Raw genomic sequence first — 20,699 nt, 5'->3', positions numbered from 1 at the left:
ATCGAGATCTGTGGAAAGAACTGAAAACTGCTGTTCACAAATGCTCTCCATCCAACCTCACTGAGCTCGAGCTGTTTTGCAAGGAGGAATGGGAAAAAATGTCAGTCTCTCGATGTGCAAAACTGATAGAGACATACCCCAAACGACTTACAGCTGTAATCGCAGCAAAAGGTGGCGCTACAAAGTATTAACTTAAGGGGGCTGAATAATTTTGCACGCCCAATTTTTCAGTTTTTGATTTGTTAAAAAAGTTTGAAAAATCCAATAAATGTCGTTCCACTTCATGATTGTGTCCCACTTGTTGTTCATTCTTCACAAGAAAATACTGTTTTTTATCTTTATGTTTGAAGCCTGAAATGTGGCAAAAGGTCGCAAAGTTCAAGGGGGCCGAATACTTTCATAAGGCACTGTAATTGCTTGTGCGACAACATTTGACTGTCCTTATTTACAATGTCATTCATAAACACGATACCTTCCTTGTACATTCTCTCCAAAACAATGTGCCTTTCCTCTATCAGTACATTGGAGTTTAGCCATTTTATTTTCTGTAATATTTGTTACGCCTCTTCTGGAGGATGAAATTGGAATTGGAACCAATTCTTATAGGGCTTTAAACAGGGTTCCATTTACAAGCATTTCGCTACACTCGCATTAACATCTGCTAACCATGTGTATGTGACCAATAACATTTGATTTGATTGTCAAATGGTTTGTTTTAATGGCAAAGAGCCCGCTTTTGAACATTGGATGTGCCTCTCTTAGTAGCCTACTCAAAAACCATTTTGGATATAGATATAATTTTGATATAATGGAGTCTTTAAGTGAGAGGTTTAATGCCTTAATATTAAATCATTTTAACCCTCCAACTCATGTTTGTTTTATAAATATGCCCGTTTTAATGTTTTCTGGCCATTCCAGATCCAATTAAATATTACTTTCGACATGACTTGAAAATTGTCTATTGATAGTCTTGCGTCATGTCAGACTTCTATGTTCTCCACAAGGCTGGAGAACGAGATTACTACATGGACAACTAGCACTTGTATGTCTATTTCTTAAAAATCACGAACCAGGAGATTTCCGGAAATAGTGGAATGCATTTTACTTTTGCTTCATCGGCTATTAAAATTGAATAACCTAATAATCTTAGCCAAATGGACACACATAAAGCTACTGTAAATACGTATGCAAGATGCTTTGGTCACAATTAAAGACACTTATTAAACCAAAATGTGCACACCTATTTACCCTTCCTTGCAGTAAGACTGTCTAAAGCAATGGTGACATACAATGCTCATTAAAATACCCTGTCAAAAGCGTCTTGGCCCTGACCATGAGGAGTTTCAGTAAGCAACTACTGATCAAAGGCCACGTCCTTTGCAGTACAACATTAGAACACATTTATTTCAGATTGATGTTATTATGACAGAGTGTTATGTGCAAGGAGAGTGAGAGACTTGCATATGTGAACTCATCCCCAGGGCACATGAAATGCACTTCTATAGTTTGTGCTGTTGTTTTTTCCTCTATATGTAAAATAATCTAGCTACATAGCACACAGTAAGAAACAGGTTCATTGCATTTGTTTTGGGAGGCGTGGTCATTTTCTCGGTGGCAAGCAGAAGAAACGTGTAAAAATCCTTTGCACACAAAAATAAATGAACGTTCAAATCATTCTCTTATGTGCAAACAGATGTACATCTTGCATCAATGCCCACTGAAAACCAAACATTTAGGCATTGATGTGCAGTCGCAGGTACATTAATACAGATACTGTACATAAAGTAGACTTGGAGTGAACAGAAAATGAAGTGAGAGGTGGATACCCACTATATGTTAGTTTTTTTGCAAACACTTTCACAACATCTATCTACAAAGTGAGTAAGTACTCATGCCAAAACAGAAACATTCTAAGCATGCAGTCTAAAAACATACATATTTTAAATCAACAGCAAAGGCCCAAATTCAATAGGTTACCATCTCTGCACCCTCTCTTAATGACACCAAGTTAGCATCCCAAATTGCACCCTATTCCCTATTAAAGTGCACTATTGTTGACCGGGTCAAATGTAGTGCACAATAGGGAAAGTTATGCTATTTGGGACATGTCCCAAAACCCCATCCCCCCTCTCTATCCCGCCCGGCCGGCGCAGCCTACACAAGGTCAGTTGTGAAGGTGGTCCACACATACACACAGCTCTCAGGCACCTCGCTGTACATCCACAGGTCAGATGAGTCACCATGATACAGTAAGAAGGGATATGGATATCTTTAAATGGAAAAGCAGTAGCTCAAGAGGAGTATACGTTTCACATGAAAGACAGACAGGGACAATATGCCAGCAGGCCAAAGCAGTAGTTCCTATCCAGAAGCATTGATGTAGAGCTGACTCTGCAGGATGTAGTCGATGACTGGCTGGTTCAGGTAGTCCACTACATGGCCGTCACCATGCTGCAGGGCCAGTCTGAGGGAAGGGAACAGCCATAGAATTACAATGATTCTAATGTTCTACGGGAATAGCTTAGTTCATCTTCTAGGGGTGGTTTCTTGGACACAGACTAAGCCTAGTCCTGGACTAAAAAGCAAGCTTAATGGAGAATCTCCATAGCTTTTTAGTCTATGACTAGGCTGAATCTGTGTTTGGGAAACTGCCCTCTAATGTTTAGCAAATGTTGTGGTTACACCCAAGAGACACTGAACAGCAACCAAAGTGGTACATTAAGAGACATCCATATTTGTGAAAAATAACCAAACTTTTCGAGAGTCCACAGTGAAAAATAGACAATAATAGAACAGTCCATAATTATTTCTTAAATATTCCTAATGGAGGCCCAAAGGATGGTAGATAAATTATAATTAAGCGATAAGGCCCGAGGAGGTGTGGTATATCGCCAATAAACCACAGCTGAGGGCTGTTCTTAAACACAACGCAACACGGAGGGCCTGGATATACAGTAGCCCTTAGCTGTGGTATATTGGCCATATACCACAAACCCCTAAGGTACCTTATTGCTATTCTAAACTGGTTACCAACATTATTAGAGCAGTAAAATACATGTTTTCTCATGCCCTTGGTCAGCCAATCAGCATTCAGAGCTCGAACCACCCAGCTTATAATTCACACTAACCTGCTCTTGGTTGAACTGACAATGGACATAGGGTGGTTGGCATCATCTTTTACGACAGTGATGTTATCCTGGAAATTACAAAGAGAGCATCTTTTACACATTATGCAATTAATACATTGACATTTCTAATTATCTATGGTACAGAGTTGATTATATGTTAAGACATTAACATAATAAGCGTCTTACAGATTACATTATCAAGCTTATTGGTTTCCTACTTTTCACCAAGCTCATGACTCATACGCTCACAATGTAGTTATTACCTTGTACTTGCGCAGCACAGAGGAATGGTTCATTATCCTTTCTGTATCAACTCCGTCCCGAGGCACAACAACAATCCCAAAGTCTCCCACAATCACCTCCATCTGCAAACCATTTGTATGACACATTGCAGTATTTCCTTGCAATGCTAATGAAGCGGGTGACTGTAATAGTTTTGGTAAAGTATCTTGGATGCAGCATTATGCTCATTAGGGTATTACATAATTTGCATTCATGCCTCTAAATGGACACTGGCTAGATTCAAATGTCGTCCTTATTTAAAACTATTCGTCTTGCAGTGTCTCCTTTGACCTCTACAGGTCTGCCTATGTCTGCTTTAATAAAACTTTAGCGCATGCCAATAGGCAAGAATGTATTCTATGCAAAGTATGAACACAATTCTTCCGTGAATGACAGTCTCACAACAGACATAAGAAGATGGGGAAGAGAAAGGACGAGTGGCTTACATCACTGTCTTTCCATAGGCCAGGGATGCAGAATGACTCCAGAAGATCACTGCCACATAGGAGCAAGATGCGCAACTCTGGACAATAGAGAGGAAGACAGAAATTAGACACCCAATAAACAAAGAGTTGGATAAGACAACTTCCTGTTCAATGATTTGATAATGAAGAAAGTTCTTACGGGTTGTTGAGTGAAAATCAAATGACATAAGCAAAAGCTTTTGTATTCTGACGATATACAGACTGTATGCAATATTACCTATACAACATTACCTATGCAATATTACCTAATGCAACAGTATGCAATATTGGTAATACATAAATCTTATGGAGACATACAAAAGAGTGTTAACTCACCAATTTCCTCATATCGCATTGCAGTACCAAGGTTGGCATTTTCATCTTTTGAGATCAAATTAAAAAGATACAAGAAAAGGTTATAATTTAATTCATCAATCATTGTGAACTCACATTGTGTTTACTTGATAGCTACCTAAACAAATAGCTAGCTAGAACAAAGTGTTAAGATAAATTCATTAAAAAGATTAAAAGCAATACAAACAAAAGTTGCCCAGTAGGCATCTACAGAGGGAGCTAAGAAATGTTTTTCAGGAAGTTGCTTGTGTAGCCTACTTACCTACAAAGGTGAAACGGTCCATGTGTGGGCGAACACAGCAAATTTTACCCAAGCTCTCACTCATCTTCCCCCACAGCTTAACTGTTTAGGTATATGGAAGAAAACATCCAACATTTTCTAGCAGCAAATTACATCCATTGAAAAATATTTACAGACCAGACAATTCATTTCTTGGTACATTATAACAACGTTTCCTCTTTTCCATCAATCATACATTTTCAAGATATTAGACCTAGATTCTCATCCTAATCGAAATGGCATAAATGTTATCTCAAATACGTTTGTGTATGTACACCATCACTCACTGGCAGTGGGCTTGTTGTTCACTGTGTTGTGGTTCTGATAGATGGCAGTCTGAGTCTTATTCTGTGGTTGGCCGATCACTGGAGTTGTGGACGGTGTGTTCACATTGGATAGAATACACCCTGTGACTCTCTGTGGACAGGAAAACACCAGAATTTACATGTTCAGTCCCAGAGAATTGCATTTGAGCCAGCTTAGGTCAGCAGCACAAACAGATTGACTACATTCTGACGGAAGAATTGGATTTGTCACATACTACCAACATGATATAATTGAAAAGTGTCAATCTGGTAGGTTTGTAGCAAAAAGATACACATCAAAGAAACATGACGCGTATGTGTATACATTATGTTCAATTGGGGGAAGATTAGTGTCACAATATTGATGCCTACGAACAAAGCTCTCTCTCTCGCTCACTCTCGCTCTCTCTCTCTCTACCTCCTCTTTGTTCCCTCTCCTCTTCTCTCTCTCCCTCTCTTCTTTCACCCCTCCACCCCCCTCTCTCTCTCCCCCACCTTTTCTCTCCCTCCTCTTCATCTCTCTTCTCTCCATCGCTCCATCCCTCCCTCTATTTGCCTTCCTCTGTCTCTCGCTCTGTTTATCCCATCTCTCTCTCTCTCTCTCTCTCTCTCTCTCTCTCTCTCTCTCTCTCGCCTCTTTCCCTATCCCTCAACTCTCTCTCTCTTTCTCCCTTCTCTCTCTCTCCCTTCTCTCTCTCTCTCTCACTCTCACTCTCTCTCTCTCCCCCGACTCGCTCTCTCCTCTCTCTCTCTTTCTCTCACCCCTCTCTCTCTATTCTCTAATTCCCTCTCCATCTCCCCCTTCTCTCTCTTCCTCCCTCCTACTCTTTCTCTCTATTTGCCTCCTTATCTCTCTCTACCTCTTCTTTATCCCACCTCCTTAACTTCTCTCTCCATCCCCCTACTTTCATCCACCTTTCTCTCTCTTTCTCTCTTCTCTCTCCCACCTCCACCTCTCGGTCCTCTCTCCCACCTCCACAGACTAGATATTGACACATATATATTGACACATAAGTCAATACATTGCATTCAAGGCAAAGAAGTTGGTGATAAATTAGAAATGTGTAATTTGGTGAAAGACAGGCAGACTGACAGACAGACTTATACACTCACAGGCAGATAGACCCTCTGGTACTGCAAGACCATTGTGTCCAATGAAGGTCAAAAAAGTTGTTCTGCCCCTGAGCAAGGCAGTTAACCAACTGTTCACCGGGTGCCGAAGATGTGGATGTCGGTTAAGGCAGCCTCCAGCACCTCTCTGATTCAGAGGGGTTGGGTTAAATGTGGAAGACACATTTCAGTTGAATACATTCAGTTGGACTGACTAGGTATCCCCTTTCCCCTTTCCCCAATTTAGTAACTTCCTATAATAGCAGGACGCTGAAATTCAATATACGGCCTCCTGGGGTTACTTGCGGCAGTTTAAATGCCCCAGTTTCAAGCTTTGACATTAAGAACTGACTGTTTTACAGAGGACGGAATGCAGTATTTTTGTGTAACTACAGGGTGAGTATAACGGACCATCTTGAGGATGAATTAAGCCACTTCCGTTGCCATAGGAAGCTGAACCTCATCACGAGGCATCCCTGTAAGGTCGCGATCGGTTGTCTGCAAGGATGGTTAGCTAGCTCAATCACAGTCCACGGGGGCATCATGGTTATGTAATGGCTGAACGTAATGTTTTTCTATGGAAAAAAGCTGTGTTCTCTGTGGGGCGAAGTTTTCACTGTGAAGAGTTTCACATGGTCAGGTGTAGGCTTGCGTTCATCAGGAGTGTCTGCTGAACTATCCCATATGTGAATTGTGTTTCTAGCCTCAATCATTCTAACAATGTCAATCAAAAGCACTTTAACTCTAGGAATTGTACACATTTGTGACCGGGCGACTGTTATGACCTGGCATATGAAATCTGAAGTAAATCGGCACAAAATTATTTTTGACCTCCATTGGACACAATGTTCTTGCAATACTAAAGGACTGTCTGTCTGTCTGTCTGTGAGTGTCTGTCTGTCTGTCTGTGAGTGTGTCTGTCTGTCTTGCACCAAATTACACATTTCAAATTTAGCACCAACTTTCTTGCTATATAGAGGGGGGATTATAGAATAGAGATAGATAGAGTTGAAAGGAAAGCGAGAGAGAGAATGAGGGAGAGAAGAGGGAGAATGAGAGAGATAGAAGACAAAAAGAGAGAGAGGGAGGGAAGGGGAGTGGATCGAGGGGGGAAATAAGGGGGAGGGGTGAGAAGAAAAGGAAAGGGGATAAAGATGAGGCAGAGGGAGGCAAAGAAAGGGAGGGAGGGAAACCAACAGACATGAACGCAATTGACTTGTGTCAACTACTTGCTTTCAATCTTATTGAAAGCAATGTATTCCCTTAGGAATCAAGACCCTGAAGCTTATCTCGAGGCTTCAATATTGTGACACTAATCTTCCCCCCCATTGAATGCAATGTATTCCCTTAGGCATCAAGACCCTGAAGCTTATCTCGAGGCTTCAATATTGTGACACTAATCTTCCCCCCCATTGAATGCAATGTATTCACTTAGGCATCGTGTATATGATGCTTATCCCGAGGCATCAATACCATGACACTAATTTTCCCCCCATTAAATGCAATGTATTCACTTAGGCATCATTTATCTAATGTTTAACTCTAGGCATCAATATTGTGACACTAATTCCCCCAGTGAATGCAATGTATTCACATAAACCAGATTTATGCTTTTCTGCTGATACCAGGCTTATACTACAGTAGATGTTCAAAAATAACGTAATATTTAGTTGCCGTTTAAACAATCCCAGCATACAGTAAAGGTACAGGTCATTTATAAAAGCAGTTCAAATTGCTCTTAGTCCTTATACATACTTTCACTACGCATGTCAACTAGCCAATGGGCCGCGCATTAATTCAACTTCTATGAATAAATTCCATACACAGTAGCTAAGTCTGATGCATTTAGTGTAGGCTACCTTGAACTCTCTTCTCTCTGAACTACCACATATTTTATCAAATTGCTCTTGATATTGTCCTTCAGTGCCAAATGTACAGCTCATGCAATACAGTGTGGTCTGAGTAACCGTAGCCAGTCATTATTCCATGGCCTGGCTTACCTTCATGAGGTCACGATGATGCTCCAGCACACTGCACGTAGTCTGCCATGTGTCCTGGTAGCACTCCCAGGGATCCACTCTGCAGGAAAATGACACATAATAGATGAACAGCTGTGTACTCCTGGGCCTGTATTCATAAAGCGTCTCAGAGAAGAAGTCCTGATCTAGGATCAGGTCCCCCCTGTCCATGCATCATAATCTAAAAGGCAAACTGATCCTAGATCAGCACTCCTACTCACGCTTTATGAATATGGGCACTGATCTCTATCCTTCTCATTAGCAGGATAATAGGACTGATGATATTGCACATCTGCTAAATACCTCACACACTGTGTTTTGTTAATGACATTGCCAGAAACACATCCTGTCTCAAGGGGCTAATAGAGGCCATTCAAGATACTTACTGCCAATCAAGATTCACTTGAACTGCATCCCAAATGGCACCCTATTCCCTAGTACACAACTTTTGTCTAGGGCCCATAGTGTTCTGGTCAAAAGTAGTGCACAATGTAGGGAATAGGGTGCCATTTGGACGCAGTCTTGTTGTTCTAATCGGATATATCCACTGACTCACCTGATCCAGTCAGAGGACTGGACTGCCAGTTGACACATGGTGAGACGATGTCTGCTGGGGACCAGACCCTGTGAACACACAGGGGATCGATAAGCTGCTGACATTGTGTTCGTTAGGTGTATCCCAAATCGCACCCTATTCCCTATATAGTGCAATATTTTGAGAAATAAGGTGCCATTTGTGATGCAGGCATTGTGTTCATTCTCTCTATTGTGTGCCTCTGCATGGTAATCAACTGGTTTTACATGTTTTATCTATGAGGAACATATATTTGTGTAAAATGGCTGAAGATGACATTCTATAGCTGATGTCAATCATTTGTGCAACCACAACAATGATAACATACTAATCCAATCCTCATTCGTGCTAGAGACACAATGATGAAAAAAATGTGCAGAAGATTCATGATCTGACTGAAACAGCATTTCTCTTACATTTATTATTCATGTTTTCTGTTTCTTATAGAGAGAGAAACTGGGACAAGCTTTTAATTTATTCCAGAAATGGCTAGGGAGAATAGATGACGATAGAATTAGAGGTGGTTTATATAATCTGAATGCAGCAACAACACCTACACAGGAGGACCACCCAAAGCAATCACTCATTCATAAAAATAACCCCAGTTAATTTTCTCTAAATTGCACTCCTGTCACTCATATCAGATAATTGGTTGAGGTGGTTGTTTGTTAGTTAATCAAACAAATCCACTTCGTAGATACCAAACAAAGCAGTCTGTGAATATGCTGTAAGAAGTTCGTACCGGTTTGCCATAGGAGTCATGTACAGGAGAGATGATGCCCCCAATCACAATGAACTTCCCTGTTTTGTGCAGGTATTCTTTGGCTTTCTCTGTGAAGCAGATGCAGTACATACTTGTCAACATACTTATTATAGTTCATAGTGTGCACAACATTACAGTTTTAATCAGCTAACCTGTGTCTTATTGTCTGCCATCAGCTAAATGTTTCCATTTATGTCATGAGAAGTTTGGTCACTGAATTTCTGCTTATAATAAACAGTCTATAACAGTGTTGTCATTCATTCATTCATACATTGTTTTCCATAGGGCACTATTGTGAATTAACCTGATGTGTTGCTGAATATTTTTCTTAGTTACAGTACAAAAATAAATTAACCCTGACTCGCCAGTGGATCCGTGCAAATTACAATTTTTACAGTTCATCTCCAGGGAAACAGATCAAGGAATTCCAGACGCCTTTTTCAGCCTTTTTGAAGTTGATTGATGAGGACTTTTTGTTTCGACCACAGGGCAAGCATTCATCTATTCATTCTGTTGTTGTTGTGGAGTTACTGCCTGCATGCCACCAATAGAGAAACTCATTGTTTCAGCCCTCTTCAAGCCTGTATGTGAATGTGGAAACCTACTGGAGCCTACGTGTTGCAAGTCATCAGCTCAGTTCAAAGTGTGTGATGTACAGTGCCTGTGTAAATTGACCAGAGCCATTATAGATGTAGAGTCATAAACATCAATATGATTAGAAAATGCATTATGTATTAAGGAAGAGAGGGTAAACTCTTAGAAAGGAAGGTGCTATTTAGAAAAGGGTAATTTGGCTGTCCCCATAGGAGAACCCTTTGAAGAACCCTTTTTGGATCCAGGAAGAACCATTGTGGTTCCCTTTACACAGAGGGTTCTACATGAAAGCCAAAAGGGTTCTACCTGGAACCCAAAATGGTTCTGCTATGGGGACAGGCAAAGAACCCTTTAGGAACCCTTTTTTTGTGTATGAGATAGAAAGTTAAGATCATGGGAACACTAGTGTATGATTTGAGGAGAGTGTTAATGAGAAGAAAAAAAAATAGAATCGTTTGGGGTTGTCCATCAAAGCAGATGGTTTGGGGCAAATAATGAACTAAAGGAATGAGTTCCAAATGGCACCCTATATAGTGCATTACTTTTGAAAGTACATTCTTAGAAAAAAGGGTTCCAGGTAGAACCCTTTTTGGTTGCAGGTAGAATCATTTTGGGGTCCATGTAGAACACTCTGTGGAAAGGTTTCTACATGGAACCCAAAAGTGTTCTACCTGGAAACAACAATGGTTATTCGAAGGGTTCTCCTTTGGGGACAGCCGAAGAACCCTTTTAGGTGCTAAGAGTGTAGTGCACTATATATGGAATGGGGTGTCTCAAGAGAAGAATCGCAATCCAATGACTTACAACATAGATGAAACTGAATCAATATCGAAAATGTATGATGATCTGACACCATCCACAAGTTTTTATATTCTGTAGTCTTAGTCCATGATACATGCATTTGTCTGCTTCTTCACTTTCTGTTGTTTCATGTAATCCCTTTATGAGTCAGAAGGGCTCACTGGGGGAGTTTTCATTCCACTCATGTGCAGCTAGAGTACTTTCTTTTTTCTATAACAGCCACTGCAAGGCATGCAGAGAGGTGGTTTGGAAAATAGGTCATGGAAAAATTGATGCTTTTTCCCTCTGCCTCATGATATTCCAGGTTCACTCACTACTGCTGCAGCATAATCATTTCACTCACTCTATTCTAATGACTATCTCTTAGGATTTAGTCATTTTCAGGGTACTAGCCTATGGTGCACCCTCGTATTCCTGATTTTGGATGGCAGTAATTTTAACTCACTTTTATTTAAATGGTTTGCCTCCGTTAGAGGTGCATTCATGTTTTATAGCATATAGACATTACTATATATTGATGGGCAAGATAGCTTATGTGTATTATAAAATACAATACTTTACTAGTTCTACTGTGATTGTTTTCATCAATATACTGATGCATTTGGCTGACTGTTGTAATGTGATCTCCCTAATTGTAGCATTGTGCCATTACTGAATTGTGTGTAGAATCAGTAATGTTTCAGGTAACAAGAAAACCGTAATATTTTCCTAAGTGATAAGCCATGATGAAATAGTCCACAGTTATTTAATTGATTAAATGTCCGTTGAAAACTGACAACAGTTAAGGCAAAGACAACAATGGCTTGCCTTCATTAACTATTCAAATTGTATGTCAGCAGTAAAATAACATTAAAAAGAAGGGATGTACAGGACAACAATAAAGTCAAAAAGGAGAAAATATTTAGTCATGATATATAGATTTGCCTGTGTTTTCTTGCCATTTTACTGCATTTCCATTAATTTGTGAATACCTGTTGTGTTTTAGCTCATTATTTTACATTTTTTGTATGCTATTGTGATTTGAGATACAATTTCTCATTCATTATGAGTGACGCAGTATCTGCTAGCAGGCAACCAACGCTCAAACTTGCTGAATAGGCCCCTTGTGTCCAGTGGCTCAACATCCGTATACATGCAACATTTAAATCTCAAACTAGCCTAGCCTGCTCTTTCAAGTCCATTTGCTGTCGGTTTCAGGGCTGGTCGGCCTATGCAGCATATACCTACGTAGGGCTACACTGAAATTATACATACTGTGCGCTCAATATAGCTGTATAGGATAATATAAACCTGTAGATTTAATGGTTCTGTTGTTAATTAATGTCCTTCATACGTGGTGTTCAGAAACAGATAGTGAAATAAATACCCCCCAACTGAAATTACAATGATTACACCATGAACTTAATTCTGACATAATCACATTTCCGTCACTGAGGCCGTAGCCCATTTCAGCACCTCCCTCATGGACAGCGAATACCAATAAAAGTCTATGGCAAAACACCAACCCAACAACATCACGCAATTCTGACATTATAATGCTGATATATAGGTTAATTTCCATGCTAACCTGCTGTAGACTGCTAAACGCCTTGTCATTTTTAAACATATCCCCTACCCACAACATCTGGAGAACAAAACATATCTTTAAAATATACAGAAGAGCGCGTATGTAATGCTTACCAAACATATGAATGTGTCCTTTAGTGATGGGGTTAAAACTTCCACATGACAGCAATATAACGTGCGTTTTAGTGTTCTCCGTCATGATATGACTGGATATTCGTTTTTTTCTGCAACTAACGATTTGTTCTCCTTTGTTTTGCTATTAGCGACCGCAGAGAGAGAGGCAAGGTTCATTTGGATGCGGCAGTATCCCAGTCTCCTCGCAGGATACAGAGCGTCACTGCCCTCTATATTAAAGGCACAGGATCAAAGGCACTCACAGTACAGGAAATACAATTTAAACAATAGATAGGCCACATACGTTGGCTTTAATTATATACTTCGTGCGGCAAATAAATCAGAATGAAAAATATATACAAATATTGGTAATAAAACTTTTAAAGTATTTACAAGAAAAACCAGACAAGATTACCAGTACTTTCTGGCCTGAGCTCTTCCAATTGTATCACTGTTTCTGTTGTCCGTGTCCTATTTCTACACGTCTAGATGAAGGAGATGTGTCACCACCTACTGAATGTGCTGAACTAAAATACTCTTCGCTTTTGTCAGACTATTTGTATTACTAATTGAGTTATGTTAATTGGTTATATACTGAAATCATACTTTGGATCTCATAGTCGCAGTTTAGCCTCCCTGTGTGTGAGCGCAGGCTAACATTTTCTCTGTAAAGAGGTCTGGTCTTGGGCGCCCTGGTGGTGTGCTTGGCTCATAACAGCAGTGTAGCTGGTTCAAACCCAATTCTGGCTATTCCGAATTCTATTTGCCCCTTAATTGCTACACTAGTGGCGAAGGTGGGGGATAATCCCGCTGCCTTTGTTGGAAGTAGCCCTGTTTGTATTGGCGTTGGATTGTGCAGTATTGCAAACGAGCATAGCTATATTTGCTAAGAGGTCTGGATCTTTAATGCAGTGATACATAAAAAATGGGCTCAGCTTGTGGAATGGAACTGTACATTGTCTGGGTGATTCCATTCTAGTAGCAAATTAATTTGAATAATTGTTCTTAACCTGACCAAAGCAATGAGGTCAGACTGTATATATTATTATAAACTGGGTGGTTTGAGCCCTGAATGCTGATTGGCTGACAGCCGTAGTATATCAGAATGTATACCAGGGATATGACAAAACATGTATTTTTACTGCTCTAAAGACGTTGGTAACCAGTTTATAATAGCTATTAGGCACCTCGGGGGTTTGTGATATATGGCGAACGGCTGTATCCAGGAACTCCGCAATGCTTGATGTGTAAGAACAGCCCTTAGCCGTGGTATATTCGCCATCTACCACGCCCCTTCGGACCTCGTTGTTTAATTGAAGATCAGAGCGTGTGGATGAGAAAGTGAGACATCCCACTCGCTTGTGTTCTCTGGTTCAAATAGAGACAATGAACTAAGCAGATCAGACACAGCTGCCACCACGTAAGCAGACCCAAACTGTGAGAACTTTTTCTATGGTAAAACGCGTGAGTGGGACATCTTAATTTATCCCCTATCTTTGCAATGGCACCCTCTATCTTCGTGTGTACACAGGGCCGGTGGCTCTGCTAGTGACGAACAATATGGCGCCGGGAGTAGCTCTTGCTTCTGGACCAATCGTTGTCTAAAGTCCCTTATCGGGCAGGATGAACCTATGCGGCCAATATTTAAGGTGAATGTGAAATTGGTTATTTATTAATTAATTAAATGGTGTTGTTTATTACCTACCGCGTCAAATCGTATTTGTGCTATCGCCGTAATTTGGCATGCTAGCTTAGTTAGCTAGCAACGCACAACAAGAAGCCAAGCATGTTCGAAAAGTGTGACTGAGTAGGGCCAGTTATTTAGCTAGGTATCTAACTAGATAGCTATGGCTGTTTGTTACCGCTGGCTACTGTATACAGTTAACGTTAGTTAGCTTGGATGGCTAGCTAACTTTAAATTACTAGCTAAACTAGTTTGATACGTTAACAGGTTTGCGAACCATAATAACCACCGTGGGCATTTTCCTAGCGAAATAAAAAGCTAACGTTTGTCATGTGTCGTGAACAAAATTAATACGTAGATAATTAATTTACTGGTTAACTACGTAACTAGCTAGTTCTTGAGCGCGTTAACTAACTCGCCTAATAATGTCAAACTGGTTTAACCATAACATTACATTACACAGCGCCCCTGCCCTTTTTGGTAGATAGCATTAGCTAGTTAGCCTGCCGTGCCATGTCTTTTCTAGTCAGACCTACATTATAAACCAAACTGAGTCCGGATATCTACCATTAGCTAAAATGGATAACAAACACACTCTGAGGTTTCGACCATTCGTGATTTTTGGAAGCAAGCTACTGTTTCCAGCAAGTCACTGCAGTGAACCTTTCTGTCCACATTAACGTTACTTGCTAACAATATTCAAAACATGGCTAGCTAAATGGGCCTTATCATTTGTAAAACGCTAGGTGACGTTAGCTACATTCCCATCTGAGTGTTATTGGATTAACCATACAGATGATTTAAATCAAACAAGTAAAGGCAGCATGCCAAATATAACCAAAGATGCCCCTTCTCTAGTCCATGGTATAGCTAACGTAGCCACAATCGTTGGCTGTCGCAAGATGACATTTGGTAAACATACATTCCAGTTAGGCCTGTTTGAGCGCGAGCTTGCTAGATTGACACTTCACTGTGCATGTCTAACGAAATGAAACTAATACTTTTCTGTTTTAATGAACATATGCAGCTACTTTATTTCCGAGGGAAATAGAGAATATTTGGTTGCTCATATTGGGATGTCATAACAAATCGTGCTTTGGCAAGCAAACCAACAGAAACACTGCACCTGCCACACTGGTAGCGCGAGCCCTGTCTATTATTTTTTTCGTAGTCCAATAAATGAGCTACATGGTGGAAGATATCAGGCTAACAACGAGAGTAACGTAAATATATGGCCAATTTTGATTATTTTACGAAATACCAATTTATAATTTGAAAGCGTAGCAATCAATAAAGCTGTGTTTGAGTCTATTGGCACAATGGAATTCGCTATAGTGAGAGGTAGGCTATTGCATAAATAGTCATTTTATTTTTCCGAGCAAATAGTGCTGTTACCATTTGCACTCAGTGGCTAAAAACTACAGCACATCTCTTTCCAGCATGTCAAAATAATACAATCTCCTGTTGCATGTTTTGATTACATTGAGCAGTCAGTGGCAGGGGACACACTTTAATCCCCTTTAGTTTTGTTATTTGTTATTTTTAAATGTGCAATACGGTGCTTTGTTTACTACTGGTCTTAATTTCATATGGTGTATGCTATGCATAAAAGGTAGGGTGTGGGTCTGTATTGATTGACTTAGCTTCTTCTGTTTGTTTATACCCAAGCAGGCAGGCAGAGGCCCTGAAGGCTGACATGACAGGTATGTTTCACACCTCACCTTTGTGGTTCCTTCTTTGTTTTAACCCACAACCCCTTATTACTAGACACTATGCATTGTGGACAATATTGTTTTTGCTGATATTATGGTCTCTTATTTTTTATTTATTTTTTATTTTACCTTTATTTAACTAGGCAAGTCAGTTAAGAACAAATTCTTATTTTCATATTTTATTTTATTAATTTTGATCTTGAAAGCTTTTCCTTTTCTTTAATGTTTTGGAAGTTGATAATCCCCAGACCTGGGACAGACACTGCATATTCCTTTATCATATAAAAAAAAAGATGTATCCGTAATATATATTTGACCAGGTGAGTTGACTGAGAACTTTCTAATTTACAGCAGTGACCCAGGGAATAGTTAAAGGGGATGAATGAGCCAATTGGACCTGGGGATGATTAGTTGGCCATGTTGGTATGAGGGCCAGATTGGGAATTTAGCCAGGACACGGGTTAACAACCCTACTCTTACGATAAGTGCCATGTGATCTTTAATGACCACATAGTCAGGACACCTGTTTAATGTCCCATCCGAAAGACTGCACCATACACAGGGCAATGGTATATTTGATTTCAAATCAGAGGAGAGTGCCTCCTCCAACACCACTTCCAGTCTTATCTTTTCCTAGACCATGTTGCTTTGTGCATAATAGATACATTAACCAGTATATTGGTGTTGAGATCAATGCTGTAGAGGCAGCAGTGGACTTAGGAGATGAGAAAAAATCCCTTGCCTTATTTATCTAAGAAAAGTGAGGAGCGGGGAAACACCAACTTATTTAGGTCTATAATCAATAGCCTAACTGTTAAATGTGCCTGGCTTTCATAAGTCATCCATATATATCTACAGAAATAAGACAGATCATGCTTCTGTTGTCTTTTAAGAGTTTTTTTTTTTAGTAGCCTACTTATTCCCTGAGCACCAAGCCTCACGCAACTACAGGTGGGATAAACAATTTCAGAAATTTGCCTGTTTTTAGTCTTTGCTATGCTGTATTTAGTGTTTACACTAAACCCTCCTTTTTCTTGATACCCTCATTGTTTATAATAATAAACAAGTAATGTCATTATCATTAATAGGCTTAGTATAGCAGCCTTGTATAACCACCATCAAGGTTATAGGCTATAGGCCTAAGATCGCGGCCTGTTTAGTCTTAATACCGTAACTTACTTAGGCCTATATCTTCATAGTTATGTAGGTTACTGTATCAATCATTTGTACGTGTCATCACACAGCATATGAGTCATTCATGATTTGAAATGCAACTAAGCATTTTAGTTTTAAAATAAAATGACAAAGCAACACTTGAATAATTAGCGTAAACAATAAATAAACCGTTCCATTTCGGAAATTGCATTCACAAATGCATGTGACTGCTTTTAGTCTGTTGTAATAAAGGCTTAAAAAATGTCTCTGGTAGGATTCTAATTTATTTTGTTAAGTTGTTCCAAACTGACAAAAATGATATTGTAGTCTAACAGCACCGGTTTGGCACACATAATATGCATGCAGCGTTTGCTCCTTACCTTTCTTGATCTCCAGTATTTTCCACAATTTGTCAAATTTATGCCACACATCAGACTTCGCCTTTACCTCCTAAGCAACCAGTAAACATTCCCCTGTTTTGAGTTTATTTGTTACGTCCTCTGTATACATTTTGCTTTCATGTGTGTTCGGAGTTTGTTATAACCTATTTATTGATGTGATTATGATATGCTATAGGTCAGGCCCTATTGGTGACGTGCATGCGATGTGTCATGTAAAGAGTGCAAGGGTTGAGGGAATAGAGAATGTCATTCCTTAACAAATTAGGGACTTCGGTAACAGATGGCTTTAATTATGTTCCATCATTAGCAACACGGACAGTGCAATAACTTTTGATGTTCTGTGATGTCACTGCAGCAGGGAGGAGAGAGTGAGAACGGGTGCTAGACACAGTCACTCGTTGTAATTATTTTTTTTAGACGGTGCAGTAATACAGGCACAATCAAATCAATTGGAACTCTTCTGATGGCATCGGCGTTTACCCCAGTCGTCACCGGTTTCATTAATAAGTGCAATAAGTCATCCCCACACTGACCGTACATACATAAGCCAACATCCGCACTGAGCTAAAGGCTACAGCTGCCGCTTTCAAGGATCGTGCCGCTAACCCGGACACGTATAAGAAATCCCGCTATGTCCCCTCAAACAGGCAAAGCGTCAATACAGGACTAAGATCGAATCCTTCTACACCAACTCTGGCACTCGTCAAATGTGGCAGGGCTTGCAAACTATCATGGGGAAAAATCATGGGAGCCGCTAGCTGCCCAGTGACGCGGCTCTGCCAGACGAGCTAAATGCCTTCTATGCAGGCTTCGAGGCAAGCAACACTACACCATGCCTGAGCGCACCAGCTGTTATGGACGAGTGGGATCACGCTCTTCGTAGCTGACGTGAGTAAGACCTTTTTAAACAGGTTAACATTCACAAGGCTGCAGGGCCAGAAGGATTACCAGGACACATACTTGGAGAATGCGCTGACCAGCTGGCAAGTGTCTTCATGGACATTTTAAACCTCTTCCTGACCCAGTCTGTAATACCTGTTTCAAGCTGATCACCATACTGTCTGTGCCCAAGAATGTTCAGGCAACCTGTCTAATTGACTATTGTCCCGTAGCACTCACCTTCTGAACCATTCAGAATATTTTCATTATATATTAACCTACCTAAAGGTTTCTGGCAAGGAACACAAGCATGTTCACCTTTTCTGGCTTTAATAGACTGCGGAGTGGGGTAACAATATTGCCTGCTGTAGGCCTACTGAAGACCCTCATTCCCTCTCCACCATGCCAATGGGTCATCGTCTCCTGATTTACATGTGTTTACATACAATGTGAGCTCTGCTTTGGCTGGCTGTTGCACACCGAGTGTGACTGTTTGCACAGTGATGTCTTCTATGGTGAACATGCACACTCGATCTCAGTTGAAATTGTCCAAAATCACCATTGAAAGAGTCTCGTATCACACTGTAGGCCTACAATGTTTGGTTCCAAATCAACATGCAAGGTTCTCGGTACCAGATATCACCATATGATAGGTTTATATTTATTTCCGCACAAGAAAATACAATATTGTTAAGATTTCCATTGTACTCTAGTGATTACTCTTTTCAGATTGTTTACTGCATTGGTAACACTCCAGCCCTGGATGCAAAAAGGAAATGTCTCTGGTTAATTCAATCAGAGAAGAGCTATGAAATTGGGAGTTGAAAATGGAGAAGAGGGACAGAAAAGTAATGTTTGGTGAAGTGGTAAAAGAGGATGATAGCAGTGCCGGTTATGTGTGATGGTTGTGAGGCGCTATACAAATTTGACAGTCACAAAACAGGGACTTCAAATAGACATATGGCACGTCAAGGGAACTCTTGCATACTGTTCAGATGGTTAATTGGAAACTGAAGGTTTAACTCCTGCAGAATTAAGCATTTATTTCAGTAAAGTTCTAAATCATACTGTATGTAGGCACAATTTTGACTTGTGTAGAAATATGGTTTCTTTCAGCATCTTGAGAGAATGCAAATGCAATTAGATACTGTCTTTATCAGCATCAAAAGCTGATCGTTTTTTGCAATCAGAAGAAATATGCATCCAAGCCAAACTGAAATCTTATCAGAAACATGTCTCATTTTCACTGCTTTCTATTTCCTTACAAAGGGTCAAACAAATTTTGCACAGAATTGTAATTTTTTGTTATTGCATTTTGTCCCTGGTCCCTAAATGTCTTTGCTCTGCGAAGAAGCAGAGATGATGGAGAGAACTTTACAGATGTTAACTGCATTAATTCTATTGATTTGAGTTTCTAGTTAGCAAGGGTTTATTTAGTTTTTGAAATCTCGAGAAACATATGACCGAGAAGCTGCATGTACCTAATTATAGACAAGTTGACTAACAGCTTACCAAAATGTCAGAAATTATAAGCGGAAATATACTATATCTAAATTAGGAAAAAGTAAAACTGCACCCATGGTCAAAATCGTTTTGCTGTTTCTGACTGTAGCCTACAGCGTATTTTCTACATTAGCAGGTTAGGCTCTAGTGCAGGCCTCAGATTTTTCCTTTATCACAAAGTTGGGTGATAACATTCATAAGACTGCTAAATAAACTCTGCAAAATAAATTGCCCTTTTTCAGGACCCTGTCTTTCAAAGATAATTTGTAAAAATCCAAATAACTTCACAGATATTCATTGTAAAGGGTTTAAACACTGTTTCCCATGCTTGTTCAGTGAACCATAAACAATTAATGAACATGCACCTGTGGAACGGTCATTAAGACACTAACAGCTTACAGTCGGTAGGCAATTAACATCACAGTTATGAAAGCTTAGGACACTAAAGAGGCCTTTCTACTGACTCTGAAAAACACCAAAAGAAAGATGCCCAGGGTCCCTGCTCCTCTGCGTGAACGTGCCTTAGGCATGCTGCAAGGAGGCATGAGGACTACATATGTGGCCAGGGCAATACATTTGCAATGTCTGAACTGTGAGACGCCTAAGATAGCGCTACAGGAAGACAGGACGGACAGCGGATCATCCTCGCAGTGGCAGACCACGTGTAACAACACCTGCACAGGATCGGTACGTCCGAACATCACACCTGCGGGACAGGTACAGGATGGCAACAACAACTGCCCGAGTTACACCAGGAACGCGCAATCCCTCCGTCAGTGCTCACTGTCCACAATAGGCTGGACTGAGGGCTTGTTGTAAGGCAGGTCCTCACCAGACATCACCGGCAGCAACATTGCCTATGGGCACAAACCCACCGTTGCTGGACCAGACAGGACTGGCAAAAGGTGCTCTTCACTGACGAGTCGCGGTTTTGTCTCACCAGGGGTGATGGTCGGATTTGCATGCGTGTGCGTGTTATACCGAGGCCTGTACTCTGGAGCGGGATCGATTT

General features: G+C 40.3%; 2 protein-coding genes across 10 annotated transcripts in view; one reads left to right on the top strand and one right to left on the bottom strand.

The window, feature by feature from the left end:
- Positions 1-1,376: 1,376 nt before the first annotated feature.
- LOC110530301 (nicotinamide/nicotinic acid mononucleotide adenylyltransferase 2) lies at positions 1,377-14,163 on the bottom strand. 2 transcript variants are annotated; one of them, XM_021613224.3, is made up of 12 exons: positions 12,769-14,163; positions 12,354-12,583; positions 9,258-9,346; positions 8,498-8,565; positions 7,924-8,002; positions 4,796-4,925; positions 4,491-4,571; positions 4,211-4,255; positions 3,857-3,933; positions 3,392-3,493; positions 3,129-3,196; positions 1,377-2,464 (listed from the first exon to the last, which is right to left on the bottom strand). In XM_021613224.3, exons 2-12 carry the CDS (start codon positions 12,436-12,438, stop codon positions 2,362-2,364), a joined length of 927 nt encoding a protein of 308 aa, XP_021468899.1. In that variant the 5' UTR covers positions 12,439-12,583; positions 12,769-14,163; the 3' UTR covers positions 1,377-2,361. The 2 variants fall into 2 exon arrangements, with proteins under 2 accessions (XP_021468899.1, XP_090038370.1); XM_090182244.1 differs by lacking the exons at positions 7,924-8,002; positions 8,498-8,565; positions 9,258-9,346; positions 12,354-12,583; positions 12,769-14,163 and adding an exon at positions 5,927-6,087.
- Positions 13,885-20,699, top strand: part of LOC110530300 (nonsense-mediated mRNA decay factor SMG7) — a 31,074-nt gene continuing 24,259 nt past the window's right edge. For 4 of the 8 annotated variants that reach the window (XM_090182243.1, XM_090182239.1, XM_090182240.1 and 1 more), the window contains exons 1-2: positions 13,885-14,002; positions 15,709-15,740. In XM_090182243.1, coding sequence (XP_090038369.1) covers positions 13,977-14,002; positions 15,709-15,740 — 58 coding nt within the window. In that variant the 5' untranslated portion in view covers positions 13,885-13,976. Of the gene's footprint in view, positions 14,003-15,705; positions 15,741-20,699 lie in introns of all 8 variants that reach the window. The other 4 variants (XM_090182242.1, XM_036985923.2, XM_036985924.2 and 1 more) reach the window with 1 other exon arrangement.

Source organism: Oncorhynchus mykiss, chromosome 8 (assembly GCF_057628025.1).
Source record: "Oncorhynchus mykiss isolate SJ-2025 chromosome 8, ASM5762802v1, whole genome shotgun sequence".
Classification (NCBI taxonomy): Eukaryota; Metazoa; Chordata; class Actinopteri; order Salmoniformes; family Salmonidae; genus Oncorhynchus; species Oncorhynchus mykiss.
The sequence above is the reverse complement of the archived record's forward strand: the minus strand, read 5'-3'. Positions and strand labels throughout refer to the sequence as shown.